This window comes from Bidens hawaiensis, unplaced genomic scaffold, assembly GCF_021521415.1.
Source record: "Bidens hawaiensis isolate Kalapana, Puna unplaced genomic scaffold, B.hawaiensis_p1.1 tig00036375_1, whole genome shotgun sequence".
NCBI classification, from domain to species: domain Eukaryota; kingdom Viridiplantae; phylum Streptophyta; class Magnoliopsida; order Asterales; family Asteraceae; genus Bidens; species Bidens hawaiensis.
Window position 1 is genome coordinate 142,481 of NW_027505409.1, and position 21,342 is coordinate 163,822.

General features: G+C 37.4%; 1 protein-coding gene across 1 annotated transcript; it reads left to right on the top strand.

Annotated features, from left to right (window-relative positions):
- Window positions 1-935: 935 nt before the first annotated feature.
- LOC143613012 (CDPK-related protein kinase-like) lies at window positions 936-4,670 on the top strand. The gene is made up of 11 exons (XM_077086844.1): window positions 936-1,484; window positions 1,584-1,714; window positions 1,793-1,834; window positions 1,927-2,035; window positions 2,115-2,193; window positions 2,306-2,602; window positions 2,761-2,879; window positions 2,960-3,067; window positions 3,370-3,432; window positions 3,529-3,696; window positions 4,386-4,670. The coding sequence occupies exons 1-11, from the start codon at window positions 936-938 to the stop codon at window positions 4,527-4,529; spliced, it is 1,809 nt and encodes a 602-aa protein (XP_076942959.1). The 3' UTR covers window positions 4,530-4,670.
- The last annotated feature ends 16,672 nt before the right edge of the window (window positions 4,671-21,342 follow it).

The window sequence follows — 21,342 nt, forward strand, 5'->3', positions numbered from 1 at the left end:
TTTGGTTTAGTGCCAATACCATAAAGAAACTAACAGATAATGAACCAATTCCAGAAAAAAAAAATGTGAGTTTTTTCGGCTAAAACGTTTCTCTGGCGACCTGCAATTAAAAGTTAGGACCGTCAGGAGTCACTTCGTTAGTTGGGACTGACATCGACCAAAAGACGATAGTTAAGATTAATAAAAATCAATATACTATATTATTTTTGAATTTGTTAGTTTTTCATGTTACAAGTTAAACTATGTGGCTACTTTTTATGTGTTAAGAATAATTATTATTCTAACTTTTAGTGTCGGTTACAAACCTAGCTTTATTAAAAAGGTAACAACTTAATTAGTGAAAGAAGATCAAATCATTTGAAAAAAGTATAGAAAATATAAACTTCTTAACTTAATAAGATTACAAAAAAAAAAACACAGTTTCGAAAGTTTTTAATTCCCTTAAAAACAAAATAAACTCTATTAAAAACAAACGTAGCGTTACATACATTTCTTATTCATTCATTTATTATCATTTCATTATAAAAAATAATAATCACCCTTATGATATGATGGGAGACTAGACGAGTATAATGTGTTTATTGGTTGGATCTTTGAACTAAATGGTATTTTTCTCATCGTATTGCCGTGTTTTCAGGCGAACGTTCATGGGTGTTGACCTTAGGTAGTGTCTTTTCCAGATCGAAAGACGAGTGTATCCCGATATGATAACTAATAATTTGTAGTATTCGTTTGTCCGTTTTAAAAAATATAAAAAAATCAAATACAACACAATCTCTCTCTCTCTCTCTATTTTTCGCCATTAATATACAGATCTCCGTCCTGCTTAGTAAAGCCTCAATACAAATTCAAAATATTGCATCACACAATGCTTCTTCACCAAATCTAAACACCATCTTTTCATCCTCAAACATTAATTAATTAATTAATTAATAATGGGTGGCTGCACCTCAAAACCCACATCCAATTTATCCGGCCACCATGAAACCCACATCCCATATAATAATAATAATAATAATAATAATAATAATAATAATAATAATAATAATAATAATAAACAAACCACGTCCAATAATAATGATAATAGTAACAACAAATCAACAAACCCCGAAACGTCACCGTTTTATCCCTTTTACACTCCCAGTCCCGGCCGGAACTGGTTCTCAAAAAAATCATCTCCGGCGACAACCCCAAGTTCAAATTCGACTCCCCGGAGGTTTTTCCGGCGGCCGTTTCCGCCGCCTTCGCCGGCGAAACACATTAAGTCTGTGCTGGCACGGCGGCAGGCGACCGGAGCGGCGGGAAACACGGCGGAAGTGGGCGGACTTGATAAAAGCTTCGGGTTTTCGAAGCATTTTGGGAGTAAGTATGAGATTGGTGAAGAAGTGGGTCGAGGGCATTTTGGGTATACTTGTAAAGCTACCTTTAAGAAAGGTGAATTCAAAGGTCAACATGTTGCGGTCAAAGTTATCCCTAAGTCAAAGGTTTGACTTTTTGGATTTGGTTGTTTGATTTGATGAATTGGATATAAATTTTTTATTTTAAATTATTTTAGTAATTTTGATTTTAATTGTGTTTTATAGATGACAACAGCTATAGCTATTGAAGATGTGAGAAGAGAAGTTAAGATTTTGCGCGCGTTGACCGGACATAACAACTTAGTCAAGTTCTATGATGCTTATGAAGATCATGAAAAAGTCTATGTTGTCATGGAGTAAGCTCTTTGTTTTGTCTTATGTAACTATGTTTCTTGCTAATTTTCGGGTAACTTATGTTGATCGAACGGTTTTAGGTTATGTGAAGGAGGCGAGCTCTTAGATAGAATACTTGCAAGGTATGATTTTTATTAGATTGTAACTTAAATGATCGAATATATGTGAATACCGATTTAATTGAATTAATTTGGTTTGAAATTTATATCTCTAGAGGTGGGAAGTACTCAGAAGATGATGCTAAAGCCGTGTTGATACAAATATTAAATGTGGTCGCTTTTTGTCATCTTCAAGGTGTGGTTCACCGTGACTTGAAACCAGAGGTGACCTAGTTTAACATTTATATAACGAGTTATGGATAAGTTTAATCGTTGATGTAACTGTTTTTAGTAATTGCATCAGAATTTCTTGTTTACATCAAAGGATGAAAACTCGCCACTTAAGGCCATAGATTTCGGTTTGTCAGACTTCGTGAAGCCTGGTATTGTTTATTCTTGGTTTCTCTCTTTACATATACATACGTGTTTATGTATATCGTTTATGCATGTATTTTGTGTGTGAATTTTAATTTTTTATGTATGGATGGTTTTTAGATGAAAGGCTTAATGATATTGTGGGAAGTGCGTATTATGTGGCACCTGAGGTTCTGCATAGATCATATAGTACCGAGGCGGATGTTTGGAGTATTGGTGTTATCGCATATATTCTTTTGTGTGGCAGCCGCCCTTTTTGGGCTCGATCTGAATCCGGGATTTTTCGGGCTGTTTTAAAAGCAAATCCAAGTTTTGATGAAGCACCCTGGCCCACACTATCGTCCGAGGCCAAAGATTTTGTCAAAGGTCTATTAAACAAGGATCCTAGGAAAAGATTGACGGCTGCTCAAGCCCTCAGTAAGATTCTCCAACCATTTATGTTTTGGTTGCTTTAAACACGGCCCAATGGTCCACTGGCTCAAGACGGCACGGTGGACAGTGGTCCACTGGCTGTAAATACAAGGTCAATGGTTAAGTGGTAAATCTTGAATTGATTATGGTCTTGTATGGAGCAGGTCATCAGTGGATTAGAGGTAAAAATGGAAATGAAGTGAAAGTGCCTCTCGATATCTCGACATTGAGACTAATGAAGAGTTATATGCGGTCTTCCGCTCTTCGTAAAGCTGCTTTACGGGTGTGTTTTCTGTTCATTTGATGCGTGCCGAGAATTAACAATTCGTGTTTATTTTAATTATTTTACCTCTTAAATTGCAGGCGCTATCTAAGACGTTGACTGTAGACGAGTTGTACTATTTAAAGGAGCAGTTTTCTCTGTTGGAACCGAGCAAAAACAGGTCTATAAGCATGGAAAATATCAAATCAGTGAGCCCCCAATGCACTTATCTTATTAAGAAACTACATTTGTTTTATAGAAAAATTTTGCAAGTACAAGGTTAAAAAGTACAATATATTATTGTTTTTGCATGAAAAAGTCCTATCTAATTTTGGTATATCCTAAATTTATAAAAAGTACATGAAAAAGTGCTCAAACTTATTTGACAAGTTTAGGGACTTAATATACCAATAATAGATTGCTGGAATTTTTCGTGTAAAATAAATCGCATGCTGGTTTTTTATGTTATTTACAATATTAAAGGCTTTTAATATTTCATGAACCTACTCAGGCGTTGATGAAACATGCTACGAATGCCATGAAGGAATCACGAGTCCATGATTTCCTAGCATTGGTAAGTCATTAATCATATCTTTTTATCCTAAAGCCATTATTTACTTGCATGCTTCATGATCATCAATATTCATCATGCATGTTTCTATGACCACAGCTTAGCGCTCTACAATACCGAAGGATGGATTTCGAGGAGTTTTGTGCAGCTGCCATAAATATCTATCAGCTCGAATCTCTCGATAGATGGGAACAACATGCTCGTTGTGCCTATGAACTCTTCGAAAAAGATGGCAACCGAGCCATCATGATTGAAGAACTTGCATCTGTAAGTCTCCTCCGTCTAGGGGCGTGTGTGAAACCGAAATAACCTGCCTAGAACGGAAATAACCAAACCAACCCAGAATTGACAGTTTGATTTTATTTTTTTTTAAAACCAATTATCTGGTTCTATTTCGGTTCTGCGTGCATCGAAGACTGAAAAAAACCAAACTGAATTGACTTTTATAACCAACTGAACTTGTAAAAACCAAAATAACTGAGTCCAACCCAAAATGGACGGTTTTGTTTTATGTCTTTTCAAAAACTGAATTTCTAGTCCTGTTTCGGTTCTGCATTTACAGAAACTGAACAAATCAAACCGAACCGTAAAAAAGGAAAATACAGACTTTCGGTATTGAATTTATTATTTATGTATTATGATTTTATTTTTGAATGTTAAAGTTAATAAATGATGTGCGGCTTGTAGCCCAAAAGGTAAACACAAATGTGCAACAATCAACTACTCATTAATTAGCAAAAAGTTTTAGGCCCAAATTCAATATTCGGGTCATTTTTCTTTTCTGCACAGAAATTTTAATCCCAAATGGGAAATCGATACCGAGTCGAACCCATGTGAAGAACAAAAAACCGAAACTCAATAGTTTTTCAAAAATTGCAAAAACCAGTTTCAGTTTGTGGTTGGATTTGAGCCCAAAACCGATTACTAAAGCTGTTTTTTTGTATTAATTTGTCTAGGAACTTGGCCTCAGCCCATCAGTCCCAGTTCATGCGGTTCTTCATGACTGGATCAGACACACGGACGGGAAGCTCAGTTTCCTTGGATTTGTTAAACTGCTGCATGGCGTCTCGAGTCGGGCACTTGCTAATAAACCTCAATAACATTTGTTTATGGGTTTGGGTGGATCATGGTGTAAAGATAGATGAGTTGCATTTGTTTTTGGATTTGTTGCATTAAAGGCGGGCAATGTTGTTAATACTAACGTGCACTTTGTCGATTAAAAGATGTACACTGGTTCCCGAAATGTTGAATGTTGATTATTGTTGGAACTTCAACTTGTACGTTGAAGTGAAACTTGGCCTTTTGTGGCTCTGTTGATAAACTTGCAATTTTAGTAAGACATGTCTCTTTGAGCCTGTACGACAATGTCTTGGACTGGTTATTTTGTTCCGCTTATGATCGTGGTTACTGATTCGGTCTTGTTTATCATGGACCAGTTATTTTGTTCTGCTTATGACCAGTATGTCACACTGGACGTAATTAATTGATAAGACAATGTGTCGAAAGATATTTAAGATTGACCTTTTTATGTATAATTCTTTTTAGTTCAACTAACAAAGCCTCATTAAGTATAAGAATTAAAATTAGTTACCGTTAAAAGATAATTTCATATATCTTTCTCAAAACTTACAAACAACTATAATCATTCAACCAAAACTTGCATAAAAGTTACTTAAGATGAAAGAGAACGGTATAACAATAGCATTATAATCTGCATCTATAGAAATGAAAAATGTAAGTATATCAATAGTTTTTTAATCAGATAAATATGTTAAATTCCTGTTTTCAAAGGTTATATGCATGCAAATTCAACCTATTTTATTTTTATTTTTACCTTTTTAGATTTTCAAATGCAACACCATTTTCTTAAGCAAATGGGCCGAACCTCCACATAAACCTAACAGAGCGTCAGAGCTGTTTGAAGGAATTTAAGGTATAGAAAGTTCGGGCCTAGTAAGTATCCGGCTAAACGGGCTGTATTTGGGTTGCACTGTTTAAATAATCGAGTCAACAAAATAAACCGCCTGGCCCGTAATCTAGAGGTGCACAAACCGGGTATTTTTAGTAAACATAATTGATGGCCAACAAAACTGAAAACCGGGTCTAGCAAGAACCAGTTCCAGGTATAGTCGGGCATTTGACCGGGTTTTAACTGGGTTTTCCGGTTTTTTTCCCCAATTTTTGGTTGGGTCGGGTTTTGACAGGATAAAGATGGAACCAGTTCCAGCGGGTCTGGTTCCGGGTATAGGTCCGGGGAGAAACCAAATACCAAGTCGTACCCACGGGTTGGGTAAAGCAAGGAACCGGTTCCAGGTCAGGTCCGGAACCGGGTATTTTGTGCACCTCTATCATAATCGCAAGTGTCCGGTTACTCAAGCGGACATCACTTTTTATGATCATAATTTATAGTCATATGAGCTTCCATCCTCCATAATCAGTTTAAGAAAACCACTAATTTCTTCAAATTCTACACAATCAATCATGTAACCTTAACATATCTTTGTCGTCATTAACTAAAATTTCCACTAACTGATTTAAGTTAAGTTATTTGTAAAGTATGCACACTCAGGGGTGTTTGGGATTGCTTATTTTCACCAACTTATAACTTATAAACTTTTGAAAAGTAATAAGGTGTTTGGAATTGCTTATATTGTAAGAAGAAAAGTTCCACAAGTTACACTTTTGTAACTTATTAACTTAATGAAAAGTTATAAGCAGACAAAATAAGGAATCCCAAACACCCCCTTAATAAAGGTCTCAAGAAGAACATAAGGCTGAGGAGGGAAAATTATTAATTTTACTTTCTAAAACTAGAAATTAAAGTGTTTGTAGCCTACCGGTATTTAGCTCTGTATATAGTAGTGCTCCTCCGTAGGTGTTTGAGGAGCCTGGTCTTATATAGACAAATGTGTAAATTTAGAAGAAAAGAACGCATGAGCGTGTGAGTTAACCATTCTACAAAGACATGATGGATTTAATTAGAAAAAGTATCAATTATGGTAGATGAAAGCAAATGCCTCATCGGCTCATTGTATATTTATGTTACATTATCTAATCTAACTTAATAATATTGAGAGTATTTTCATAAACTATATTATAACATAACTTAACTATTTAAACTTTTATGACCTGCTAGCAAACACGTCATTCGTGATATCTGATTGATCAGGCGTGTATAAAACAAAGTAAGAATATATCCTTTGTTTGAATGTCAAGCACTCTTTAATTAATTTATTATTGTAGTTACTTAGATACAATGTAGTCCTTTTAAACATATTCCACGCAACTATACATATTTTCATCAAGAAAAACATTATTAAATTAATCTCTCACTTGACTAGAAAAAAATGGTTATGAAATTAAAGATGAAAAGGAATAAGCCAAAGAAAATCTTAGTTACGAATTGCATGTCCCGCACCGGGACTAGGACCCGGAGCGGTAGGTATAAAATCTTCTTCAGTTGCAACCTTGCTCATCACGCCCGCATAGAGTATCTTCCCACTTCGCTTCGTTCTTTCTGCTTTCACCAAGTGTTTTGTGACTCGTTTACACTTCAAGCATCTCCCATGAACACACCTAAATTCACTCCCAAGCAATATTAGAACACAAAAAACGCGCAATAAGTCTTTGACATTTTCAATTAGTTTAAAGTTTACAAATTAAAAGAGAAATGACAATATGATTGTAATGTTGGGTTATAGTTATAGAAGAAACTGTAGTACTTATAGTGAAGTACATTTAAAGAGAAACAAAACATGCGAAAGTGTCCATATTAATGGGAGGATTCCATTCTATAAAAAGTGTTGGGAGGGTGTTTTGTGATATAAGTATAAAAGTAAAAGGTAAAACTTAAAAAGTGGAAATGAATGGTTTAGTTTTAAGGGTTCTTTTTTTTTTAAAAAAAATCTTAATATTCTGCTTGCAGATTATTCAATCTTCCTGGTACACTAGTTTATAATTTTCATTTCTTCTAAAATATTGTTCTTTCTAGAAGTGAGGGAGTTATAAACGTGATACATCTCTAGTATTTTTTATTTTTTTTAAATACATTAAAAAAACATTGAGTTGCAAAAGGCTAGATGTTAAATAATAGATTATAACCTTTCAAAGAAAATCTTTGTGAGATAAAGGAGGCCATTCTTTTTGGTTGAAACTTTACTTCCAGGATATGAAAAGATAAATAAGAAAAAAGGTGAAACCAAAGTTTTTGAAGTTGTTTTACACTTTTAGTATGCGTTGAGTGATGATACTGGTTATATAGTTATTGTAGATCTTGTAGTTTGGTAATGTTCTAGATATAACTTCTAAATCGTGTAATCACTTTTAAATTAAAGTATTTTGATGATATATATTATCTAAATCTTCAGGTAAATAAATCGGCTAAAAACAAGAACAACTATGATACTGGTTAGGTCATATATATTTACTATCACCGGGAAAAGTTTCAGCGAAACTCATAAAGAAAATAGCTTAGTTACGGCTTACGATTGGCCTCTCAGTTGTAACTCTATTATTGTTCATTGCCCAAGTTATCGCTAAGGTACACAATAACCACCAGCTTACTTAGTTTTAAATTCTAGATATGTCAGTATCTAACTAATTTATAATTTTATCGTTGCTCTACGGTGTCTTTACTGCCATAACAATATTTCCAAGTGTTAATTATACCATCTCTAACGCTCTTGAAGTGTCCACTGGTGGCATGGGTGTTTAAGAATGACAAGATTTTCCATGGAGAAAGATATGGTTTGTGGAGTCCGTGACTTCGTGAAGGAGAAGAACCTGCCTATGTGGATGAGAGAGTGGGTGGGGTCCTTGAGACTCCAAGCTATAACGGGGTCCTTTAATAATCAAGGACGTCAATATGAAAAATAAGAGTGAAAAATATGTAATACTTGAGGTACTTTTGGGCCACACCGATATGACGGACCATAGTCTTCATACAATAAAATCTAGCTTCCTCTTTTACCGTACACTATAAGGCCACCCGTAACGGGCGTGGTCTTTGGGCGATATAGGGCGAAGTCCGGCGAGAACACCCTCCGACGAATTGTGGGGCGATAAAGGAGGGGGGGAGGTATTTGTCGTCGTTCTTCCCTTTTGATTTTATTATTATTATTATAATGGATTGTGTGTGGTATAAATATATGTGTGTGTGTGTGTGTATGTGTGTGTATTGGGCTACAACACCATTACATCCCAAAAACAAAAATTCATCATTTACTAATTGGACGCCACATGACGCAAAACACCCATTTTGTAGCCCCTCCTCTGTACATAGCCTTAGGCTGGAAACCTTGGTATGGTATAGGTTGAATAAAAAAAATAGTTAGTACTGGACATTTAAGAATTAAGAAAAGATATGATTGAAGACAAAACCTTTAAACACCTAAGTTTGGGAATGGGAGGTCTTGGGTTCAAGTCCCATAGACAATATGGATTAAAGAAGTTCACTTTTCAAAAAAATAAATAAATAAATAAACAAAAACAAAAGATATGATTGAAATTACAAATTACGTATGGTGAAATAATAAAAGCGTGAAAAACATCGTTAGCACTTAGCTAGAATTGTGACACGTGGCGCTAGCTTACTTTGTGTTATTTGATCGATGTACACTCATATTTTACTATATTTAGTGAATGTTTATTCTTGATTTTACTTTCTAACGAATATTTCGTCACTAAATTAACAAAACATGGTTTTAATTAGGGCTGTCAATCGTGTCGGTTGGCGGGTTGACTGGTTGATGGGTTTCGGGTTGGCGGGTTAGTGTGTTGAGATTCTTCAGCCCTAACCTAACCCATTTATTTATTCGTGTCGGGTGGTGTCGACTCATTTAAATTCGTGTCGTGTTCGGGTTGTGTTTCGGGTCGACCCATTTTACATTCATATACAAATATGAGTAATATCTTTTGACTTAGTAAAAAAATTATACAATTAATTATTCTTATTCATATAAAACTTGTTAATAATTTGTGATAAATCTAATTATTTTTGTGTATTTATCTCTCATTCTCAATTAACAAACTTAAGTTCATATTTAACTCAAGATAAGTACAAATGAATGAAATAATCAGAGAATATACAGTTAGAACTAATAGAATGAAGATATTAAAAGTAAAAAGTAGATAAAAGTAGTATAAAAAGAAATTAGTTTTACATTTAAAAGTTAATTGATATATGAAAAATTAACAAACTAAGTATTTAACTTTAAATTTTAAAACATCTTATCTCTAAATTAAAAATATTAACTTCTATAAATTGTTAAATGTGTTAACAGGCCAACCCACTTTTTTACGGATCAGGTTGACTTGTTTTTTAAAGGTGTCGGGTTCGGGTTAACCTGTTTAAGAAAACAGGCCATGTCAGCCAACCCAAAACCTATATGATTGATCAGGAATCATACCCGATCAATGAGCAACGCTGTCGCCGTATAAAACACAAAAATTGGGTACCCAACATCGCGAGATTTAGCGGATTGAAATGAGGAGAAAAGAGCTTGGTGTGTCAAATATGACTATTAATTTGATGCTTTTTATATAAAAAAAATTATACCTCCTTTAAAGACATACTTTTCTATAGTATTTTTCAAACAAATTTCACATATTCATTTTCTCTACTCACCTTTTATAATCAACCTTCTCAAATAAATCTTCTCAATTTATATTTTCTACAAAGATGAAATTTATGGGTGACAGGATCGTGATGTTTGTTCCTCCTATTGACGATGATGAACATATTTTTTCGAACGATAACAGTTTAGTTTTTTTTCAACAATTTGATTGGCCAACTTGAATACGAAGACACGGCTACACCTAAAAAAAGATGTGCGTGGCGTGACCGTGAACGAGGTCAACACATACTCATGAATGATTATTGTGTCGACGACCCGAAATACAACGAAGATATTTTCTGTCAAAGGTATTGTATGTTAAAACGTTTGTTATTAAACATTGTGCAGGATATAGAAGAGGAACATGAATGGTTAGACAAGAAGATGAAAAATAATTTTCTTTTGTAATGCAATGATTTAGTTATACATTGTAAAGTTCTTGCATAGACCGGCTAGCGCTGACGTTGCGCTTTTGCACATAGCACGCAAAGAAAGATATCACCTTCCCGGGATGTGGGTAACCTTGATTGTACACATCTCACTTGGAGAATGTTTCCCATCGAGTTGCGCTACCAATATATGAGAAGTGATCACTAATACCCTACGATTTATGGTTGAAGCGGTGGCTCACAAGATTTATGGTGTTGGCATGCGTTTTATGGTCCACCTGGGCCAAACAACGACGTGATAGTACTACTGAAAGCTCCACTATTTCTCCTCGAAAGGAATGGAACCGTGTCTAGGTATCTGTTTCATGTAAATGAACGATTATACAAACAAGGATACTACCTTACAGACATGATCTACCTTGTCCTGATTGGTTGACTTTTGTGAAAGCGTATGTGTTTTCCGTTGAGACTCCAGAAAGAAAGTTCAAGAAGGCTTAAGAGTCGGCAAGAAAAGATGTGGAGCGAGCTTTCGGTGCTCTAAAAGAGAAATGGAGTATTCTTAGGCAACCCCTACCCATACATGTCACAAAAGTAGACAAGATTAGGAGTATACATGTGTTTTGTTACAGAATATGATCATAAATGACGATGGAAATGCGATATCACCGATACACATAATGGATCTATCGGTCCAGACCATTCTTGATGATAATATATTCTCCAAGTGTTGATGAATGGCGAATGTAACATCACGTAAATATCGGGCCAAAAATGTCAAGTTTCCAAAGTCAAAGGACCAATTTTGACAAATTTCAAACTTCAGGGTCTAAAATGTAAAAATTTGTTTTCCTGACCCATCGCGCTACGGAATGGATCAGAAGAGGCTCACATCGCGTATCGCGATGGGATGTCTGACACATTGTGACACGTGTGCCACGTGGCACACGGTGGCACCGTCTGCCGCCACGTGTCACCACGTGGCAACATGTTCGCCAAGAGGCGCGGCGCCTGCCACGTGTCGCCATGTGGCAGGTCTACCCTCTGACACAGCAAGCCTACATCGCGCTATGCGATGGGCTTACCAAGGGACCCATCGCGTAGCGCGATGGGGACCAAAATCAAGTATATAAATAGCAGCCACAGGATTCATTCCCATCACACCTCAATTCACACACATTACTCTCTCTCTAACTTCTCTCTAGACCTCGAAAAGTGTGCCCTCGATCCATCTCGTTTTGTGTGCCCGATTCCTCGTTTTCCGTGTCCAATACCTCGATATTCGTACCACTTCCCGACGACATTCCAAACAAGAAGAAGGTGCTGTCCCGACGTCCGACGATCATCTCGAAGTACGTGCCAAGAAGTATTGGTGCCTCGAGAAGCGTGCCAAGTGTGGAAAGAGTGAGTTATTAAGCGGCAACGAAGTGCTGCTCAAGTAAATAGGGTTCTATAAGCCAACCAAGGTAGGCATGATGCCCGAATAAAATATTTATGAAATATCATAAAGGCTTAATACCCTAAGTCGAGATTATACTCGAAACCTCGAGAATAAAAGAACTATATATAACAAAGAAAAGAAAGAAAGAAAAGAAATATATTTATATATGTGTGTTATATTCTTTGTTATAAAAGATAATTTTTAAAGTATAATGAGTATACTTAAATAATAAAAGAATAAGTTTCTTAAAGAAGAAGAAACGTAAGGTTTTTATAAATAAACTAAAGGTTTATAAACATTACTTTTAAACTAAAGGTTTTAAAGTAAAAGAAATTATGAACTAAAGGTTCATCGAGGTAAATAAGACTAAAGGCCTTAAGCCGGATTGTTTATCCGACTAACAAATGTTATACTCGTACTATAGGTGCGAGATAACGAAGGAAAGACTCACGGACGGTGTTGGAAACCGATCCCATTGAAAAGGATAATACGCCCCACTTTTACAAACTTGTTTTCGAACACTCAAACGTGTTATGTGTAAAACTTTACATGAGGCTACATGTCTCTAAAAACATTGTAAATAAGAGTATAAGCCTAGCCCTCAGGCTGTAGTATACGTTTGTCTGGATCCTTACATATGTGGAAGGCGGTGGGCACATCGCACCACGCTTGGTCACGACCTCCAGCCACGATGGGCCGGACCTAAGTTACGTCCGAGTGAGACTGATCATGTGTATATTTATGGTACCTAAGTTATGTCGAAACGCTGCGGTGTTTTGCTGAGGTGACCTAGTGTAGAGACTCGAGTTTATGATGATTGTTTAACTTGATTATTCCTAAGCCAAGATGGGCCGAGGATTACGTGGTCTCGAGGGGTGATTAAGTAAAGAAAATATTTTTAGAGTCAGCATATTCACCAGCATTCGTTGCTGACATATTTTTCTAACATTTTGCAGGTAATCAAGATTAGAGCTTGTGAAAACGAAGAAGCTCAAGAATCCGATGGCTCGGATACTTTTTTAATATTAATATGATGTTTTTGTAAAACTTATAAACAAGTAACACTAAACGAGACTTTTGTCTCGTCTTTTGTTGTAAATATTTATAATATAAATCCACATGTTTTATAAGACTTCCGCAATAACCCGCTACTCTTATTTATATACAAATGTGGTACCAACTATTGATCATACTCCTAGGCCTTAGATGGGGGTGTGACAGGTTGGTATCAGAGCCATGGATCTTAGCGAATTGGGTATCATAAAACAATACCCAAGCTTCGATCCAAGCATAGGAAATAATTATTTGTTTATTTAAATAGGGATAAGATTGGCTGGTAACCCTTTCTTTCCCTCTCCTTAATCTAGACCACCAAATCTAGATGTCTTACGAGAATTTAATGGAGTATTTTAATAATGAAGCAAGAAAAGCAAGAAAATACTACAAGTTTCCAAGAGACATTATGAGTAAGGATTACTTTGAATCATTCTTCAATTCCAACGAGAAACATAATCAAAATCCCAACCCAAGTCCAATCTACCACCTAGATAACACTCCACATCAAACATACCAAGCACCAAGACATTCCAGCTACCATCCAACAAGCCTACCCATGTATAAACCATCCGAAATACCCACGTATCATCCTACTGAGATCCCTACCTACCAACCGACTGAAGTCCCGCCATATTATCCATTCGGAGGTACAACACAGTTACCACCGAATCCTCGCCCTTCATACGCTTTCCTCTCCAACTTACCAATCAAGGAGGAACCAAAATCTTCTTCATCCGACTGGATGCAATGCCACTCTAATCAACAAAGATGGCATACCGGTACTTCAACTATGGATTCGGCTGATTCCCGAGTCAACAAGGAAGGGCCATCTCACAACCCAAGATGAGAGTGACAATGCCATACGAGAAGATTCATATGCCAGCAATGATCGAAGAGGAACCAGAAGAGGAAACCGACCCCGAGGAGGAATATCCTGACAATCCAAATGAAGTAACCACATCAATTGAAGAACAACACTCAACTCCAAGCTATGGTTCTGTCGATCCCTATATGCAATTCCTCCATGAACTCAAGGGAAAGGCGTCATCAAGTTTTCCACCATACCAAGGTGAAATTCCATCCACTGAAGAACAGGCCAATGAAATCCGTAAGCAAAATGAAGCAGCCGACGCATTCTTCAATTATTTCTCCGATGTGACAACGTCTCCGTATCCAAACCCGAAGAATCATTATGACATAGTGATGATGGGTTACCGCGACCAACCTCCAAGGTATGGATACCCGAATGAGATATCGCAATCACAAGAGGAGCACTTGGACCGAGCCCTACAGGAAACGGATGAGTTAAGGAAGAATATTGATGTTGATGGAAAGAAGAAGAAGAAGATAGGAGAGACACTTCTTCGCAAATGCAACAAGCTAACGAAGGTGGTAAAGAAATTCATGAAGGGTTGAGAAGATGATGATGATGGCATGTTTTCAAGAGATGAAGTTTATATGTTAAGATAGTTTATGTGATATATGTAACATATAATGTAATAAGGATAGGAGTTTATATATCGCTTAAACAATATATAAGCATGTTGTAAAATAATATGCATATCATTTTATGATATGTATATGTATGTGAGATAAATAAAAATTGCGTATTAAGAAAAGAAATATGTTAAATTTCAGATAAAAAGAAAAAGATTGAAAAAGAATAAAAGATAAGAATGTCTAGACAAAGTGATAACCGAGAGGTTTCCCGAAAGGAAGCCGCGAAACAAGAAGAAAAAGGGAAAGGTCCCGAGAAAGAACAAGTGGAACCATTCCCCGATAAATATATGAATCAAATCCAACAAATGATCAAAAAGGCTGTTAGGGAAGAATCTGAATTCAGATCACAATCTAGACAAACCAAACATTCCCAATCTGTTCACCCTTCCCAAAAATCTGTTAAGTCTCGCCCAAAACCATCTCATTTAGAAGAAAGTGTTCATGAGTCGAATGCCGATGGAGGTGTTAGACAAGAATTTAAGAAACTCAAAATAAGCGGGTGTTCGTTCAAGGATTTTAAGTACTACGGGCCGAAAGAATTCCATGGTGACAAGGGAGCCATCACAACCGTGAGGTGGCTTGAAGAAATGGAGACAATTGTGATTACAAGCAAATGTTCGAACGAAAAGAAGATTCAATATTCTGCCCTGATGTTCAAAAGCGAAGCACTCGAGTGGTGGAACACGTTAATCATGAGTAGAGGAAGGGAGGTGATGTACAACCTGACTTGGAACAAATTTAAAGAGTTATTGATGTTGAAATTCTGTCCGATGCATGAAATGGACCCAATTCAAACCAAATTATTGGCTCACAAGGTTGTTGGAACGAACCTTCGTGAGTACAACACGAAATTCCACGAATACTGTCATTTAGTACCCCAGCTGGTTACCCCTGAATCCAGCAAAGTTACACGTTATATATGGGGACTACCACGAGAGATTCGTGATATGGTAAGGTCACACTTGCCACAAACCGCTGACTCTGCGATGGAGTTGGCCGGGTACTTGATGGGCGGAATGATCTGCAATAAGGAGGAAGATAAGAAGGTCATAACAACACACGATTCAAGGAAATGAGGAGACACCCGTTTCAAGGGTAAAGGAGTTGACCAACGAAGGTCTGGCTCCAACCTTGGCATCCCTCAATGCAATATTTGTAAGAAATATCGTAGAGGTAGATGCAACTTTGCTCCTCAAGTCTGTGAATCATGTAATAGACCCGGTCACGCAACGGCCGATTGTTGGAAGAAGAAGATGACCTGCTACAACTGCAAGGAGAAGGGACATCTTAGCTTTAAATGCCCCAAGAACAAACTCGCGACTGGTGGTGCGGGTGGTAGCGGTCAAAAGAATGAACCCAAGAAGGGCAATGCAAGAGTCTTCGTCCTTGATACAAAGAAAGCGGCCGACATGCCGGAAACCATTACCGGCACGTTCCTTGTTAACAACGCTTATGCTAGAGTCTTGTTTGATTCAGGAGCCAGCTTAAGTTTTATAGATTATAACTTTTGTAGTCTATTAAACGAACCTTTAATCAAACTTAATAAAACTCTAAGCGTCGAGACCGCTAATGGCGAAATCATCAAAATTTCCGAAGCTTTAGAAAATGGAAATATCTTATTAGCCGGTTACATTTTGCCTATTTAATTGCTACCTATGACTCTTGCTGGTTTTGATGTTGTATTGGGTATGGATTGGTTATCTGACAACCATGATCGTATCCTCTGCAATAGCAAAACCGTTGAACTTCGAGCCCCGGATAAACGAATTATTCGAATTGAAGGGGATAAAGACGCTGGCCAGGTTAGCCTAATCTCTATGATAAGGGCTAACAAATGTTTAAATCAAAGATGCTTAGCATTCATGGCCTACGTCACCAAAGAATCAAAACCCAATGAAATAAAAAACTTTCCTGTTGTTTTTGACTATGCGGATGTCTTTCCCGACGAACTTCCCGGCATTCCTCCCGATCATGAAGTAGAATTTAGGATCGATCTTATTCCTAGTACCGCTCCGATCACCAAAACTCCGTATCGCCTTGCACCGACCGAGATGAAGGAACTGAAGAAACAACTTGACGAGCTTCTCGAGAAAGGTTTTATACGACCAAGTTCATCACCATGGGGAGCGCCGATACTATTTGTCAAAAAGAAGGATGGATCCATGCGTATGTGCATCGACTACCTAGCTCTCAACAAAGTCACAATCAAGAATCGTTATCCACTCCTTCGAATAGATGACCTTTTCGATCAACTTCAAGGTGCTAGTTTCTTTTCAAAAATCGATCTTCGTTCCGACTATCACCAACTCAAAGTTCAATCCGAAGATATCCCGGCTTTCCGAACAAGGTATGGCCATTATGAGTTCACCGTTATGCCATTCGGACTTACTAACGCGCCAGCCGCGTTCATGGACATGATGAATCGTATTTGCAAGCCTTACTTGGATAAATTTGTTATCATATTCATCAACGACATACTTATTTATTCTAAGTCAAAGGCTGATCATGAAGTCCATCTTCAAATCTTACTTGAAATCCTTAGGACCGAGAAATTGTACACAAAATTCTTGAAATGCGAATTTTGGTTGCACGAAGTGCAATTTCTTGGTCACATCATTAATGTCAATGGTATTCAAGTGGACCCCGCTAAGATTGATGCTATTTTTAAGTGGGAGATCCTAAAGTCGCCAACCGAGATTCGAAGTTTCTTGGGATTGGCTGGCTATTATCGAAGGTTCATTGAAAACTTTTCCCGAATCTCTGTTCCCCTAACTTCTTTAACTCGCAAGAACATCAAATACGAATGGGGAACAAAGCAACAAGAGGCATTCGATATACTCAAATAAAGCTTACCCAAGCACCTATATTGGCTTTGCCAGAAGGTACTGAAGATTTCGTTGTCTTTAGTGATGCGTCCCATTTCGGCTTGGGATGTGTACTAATGCAACGAAAGAAAGTAATCTCCTACGCCTCCGTTAACTCAAGGTGCGTGAAAAGAACTATACAACTCACGATTTAGAGTTAGGCGCCATAATCTTTGCACTTAAGATATGGAGGCACTATCTCTATGGAGTAAGATTTGTCGTGTACACTGATCATAAAAGCTTGAAACATATCTTCGATCAAAAAGAGCTTAACATGCGCTAACGACGCTGGATGGAAACTCTTAACGACTATGACTGTGAAATCATCTACCATGAAGGCAAAGCCAACATTGTGGCTGACGCCTTAAGTCTTAAAGAGCACGAAAAGCTAAAAAGAGTCTGAGCGTTAAGGCTAGAACTTCAAATCGATCTTATTGACCAAATAAAATCTGCTCAAACTCAAGCGATCAATGAAAACAAGATCTCCGATGAAAAACGTAATGGCACCATTGACTCGCTAGTCAAAGGTGACGATGGTATCCTTAGAATGAGAAACCGAATTTGGATACCAATCATTGGAGATTTGCGTGAAAATATTATGAACGAAGCTCATAAGTCCAAGTACATGATGCACCCCGGTAGTGACAAAATGTATCAAAATCTTAAACCCAACTACTGGTGGAATGGGATGAAGAAGGACATCGCTTCGCATGTTGCGAAATGCTTAACTTGTTTAAAAGTCAAGGCTGAACACCAAAAGCCTTCGGGATTGCTTCAGCAACCCGAACTTCCCGTATGGAAGTGGGAGTTAATAACCATGGATTTCATAACCAAACTCCCGAAAACGACTCGACAACATAATGCTATATGGGTGATTGTGGACCGCTTAACAAAATCCACACACTTCATTCCTATCAATGAGTCGTACTCAGTGGATAGATTAGCGCGTATTTATGTAAACAACATCATTGCTTTGCATGGAATACCGCTATCTATAATCTCTGATCGAGACAGTCATTTCACGTCTCACTTTTGGAAAAGCTTCCAACAAGCCTTAGGCACCAAGTTAAACTTTAGCACTGCCTATCATCCACAAACTGATGGGCAAAGCGAAAGGACAATTCAAACGTTAGAAGATATGCTCCGCGCTTGTGTGATAGACTTAGGTGGAAGTTGGGATGACCACTTACCCCTAATGGAATTTTCATATAACAATAGTTATCACACAAGTATTCAAGCCGCACCATTCGAAGCGTTATATGGTCGAAAATGTAGAACGCCCGTGTGCTGGTCTGAAACTGGAGATAATCAATTGCCTGGACCCGAAATAGTCCAAGAAACCACTGAAAAAGTTCTTCAAATTCGTGAACGACTTAAGACGGCACGTGATCGCAAAGGAGTTACGCCGATGTACGTCGTAAGCCGTTTGAGTTCAATTTTGGTGACAAAGTTCTATTGAAAATCTCGCAATGGAAAGGCGTAGTTTGCTTCGGCAAGAAAGGAAAGTTAAGTCCTCGATTCGTTGGACCCTTAGAGGTACTTGAATGAATTGGCACTGTTGCTTATCGTTTGCAACTGCCCGAGGAAATGCAAGGGATACACGACGTATTCCATGTTTCGAATCTGCGTAAGTGTCTAGCCGACGAATCTCTTTCGATGCCACTAAAAGATGTAGAAATTAATGAAAACTTAAAATTCATTTAAAGACCAATACAAATAGAAGATTCGAAAACAAAGAAACTTAAAAGACGAACATTGAAAATCGTGAAGGTAAAATGGGATTCCTGAAGAGGACCGGAGTATACATGGGAACTCAAGTCCGAAATGAGAAAGAAATACCCCCACATATTCTCGTGAAGCAATCTCGAGGACGAGATTTATTTCAAGGTGGGGAGTATGTAAAATCACGTAAATATTGGGCCAAAATGTCAAGTTTCCAAAGTCAAATGACCAATTTTGCCAAATTCCAAACTTCAGGGTCTAAAATGTAAAACTTTGTTTTCCTGACCCATCGCGCTACGCGATGGATCAGAAGAGGCTCCCATCGCGTATCGCGATGGGATGTCTGACACATTGTGACACGTATGCCACGTGACACACGGTGGCACCGCCTGCCGCCACGTGGCTACACGTTCGCCACGTGGCGCGGCGCCTGCCACGTGTCGCCACGTGGCAGGTCTACCCTCTGACACAGCAAGCCTACATCGCGCTACGCGATGGGCTTGCCAAGGGACCCATCGCGTAGCGCGATGGGGACCAAAATCAAGTCTATAAATAGCAGCCATGGGATTCATTCCCATCACACCTCAATTCACACACATTACTCTCTTTAGACCTCGAAAAGCGTGCCCTCGATCCATCTCATTTTGCGTGCCCGATTCCTCGTTTTCCGTGTCCAATACCTCGATATTCGTACCACTTCCCGACGACATTCCAAACAAAAAGAAGGTGCTGTCCCGACGTCCGATGATCATCTCGAAGTACATGCCAAGAAGTATATAGAGAAAATTTATATTTGTACAAATAAAGTTACTAAATTTATATCTTCATCGTTTTTTAATTGTTGATTACTTATTTAGTTATATGCGCTTTGTTTAGGTGACCACACCGACCCTTTAGCCCACTTAAATCATAATTCTATCATTACCATTAGCACATCTAAATCACTATTGCTTGTGAGAAAGATATATTGGAGAGTACGAATTACAAAAAGCTGATCGGTACCTTTGTTTCCAATAATGCTAGGAGAAGTCATGAGTCGTTTTAAGTATCTAAATGAGATCATTTTGTTACGAGGCTTTTCTTTTGTTTATTGTTATCAAAATTATATAAACTTTTATATGGGTTATTAAGTTTATAACTTAGCGGACCATTTTTAACTCGTCCTAAACCACATAACTTATAGGGATTTTTGGGGACAACCATGGACATAACATTATGAAATTGATGAGGATTATAGTACCTTAGATGCCCACCCTCCCTCCCTAACTAAATTATAAATAACTTATCATAATGAAAATTAAGACAATAGTACAATCAAATACTTATATTACAAGCAAACTAGGTAGTTAAAGTTTGCATGCCTGTCTTGCTTGCGTGTCGTGCGGGCACATATTATTTGATCGCTGACTTGGAATAGTAATTCAGTCAAAATCAACTTAACGAGTGAGTTAGTTAGTGTGCACTTAGTTTGTTAAATCTGCACTCACTTTGTATCTCATTTTTGCGCAAGAAAATATTATACGAAAATCACTACAAGTCTCCTACTTTTTTTATTTGTTATATTTTTTTTTCACAATCATAAATGTTTTGTCAGGTTGATTAAAGAAAGGCTCTTAATCTTTTATATAAATTTGTTAGGTAACTAAAACAAAGACTTAGGCCATGAAGTATACATTAAAGCTTCTTAACTTCATTTAGGCATTACATCACTATGGAGTATACCTCATTTCACTCCACTTTACTATAAAGAAATTATTTAACCTGGTTTACCGTTATTTATTTAATATGAAATTGATTCTTAAATTCGTGTGGTTGTGCATGTAGAGAATTTTAAACATTTTAACTAAAATTACATTTAACGCCTCTTAACTCATGAAGGAAGTGGTTGGCACTCGTTACCCTTGCTAACTCAGCTTTAATTTCATTGGCGTTACGGTATATCCATGGGCCTTATAGATAAGTTCTATAGACTAAGAAGTCAAAACAAGATCTTGTCATTCATGATATCCTTGTAAATGAGCTAAGTAACTCGTAAGCTACTCGACAGAGGCTCGGTCAAACTCGAATCGAGTTAAGCCAGGGCCGACCCAACTCTTTTGGACGCCTAAAACAAAACACGACCTTGGTGTTTTTTTCAAAATTTATTGTTACAAATTTAACAACTCTAACCACATATGTTTGCCCTATCAAATAACTTAAGGGTCATTTTTCATCATTTAGTATGTTTTGGTCTAACTTTGATTTAAATTGGAGGCTCTATGTACTAGCTTTAGTTTAATCTCTCTAGAGCCCGCCCTGAGTTAAGCTATACAAGTTCGAGTATAAAATAA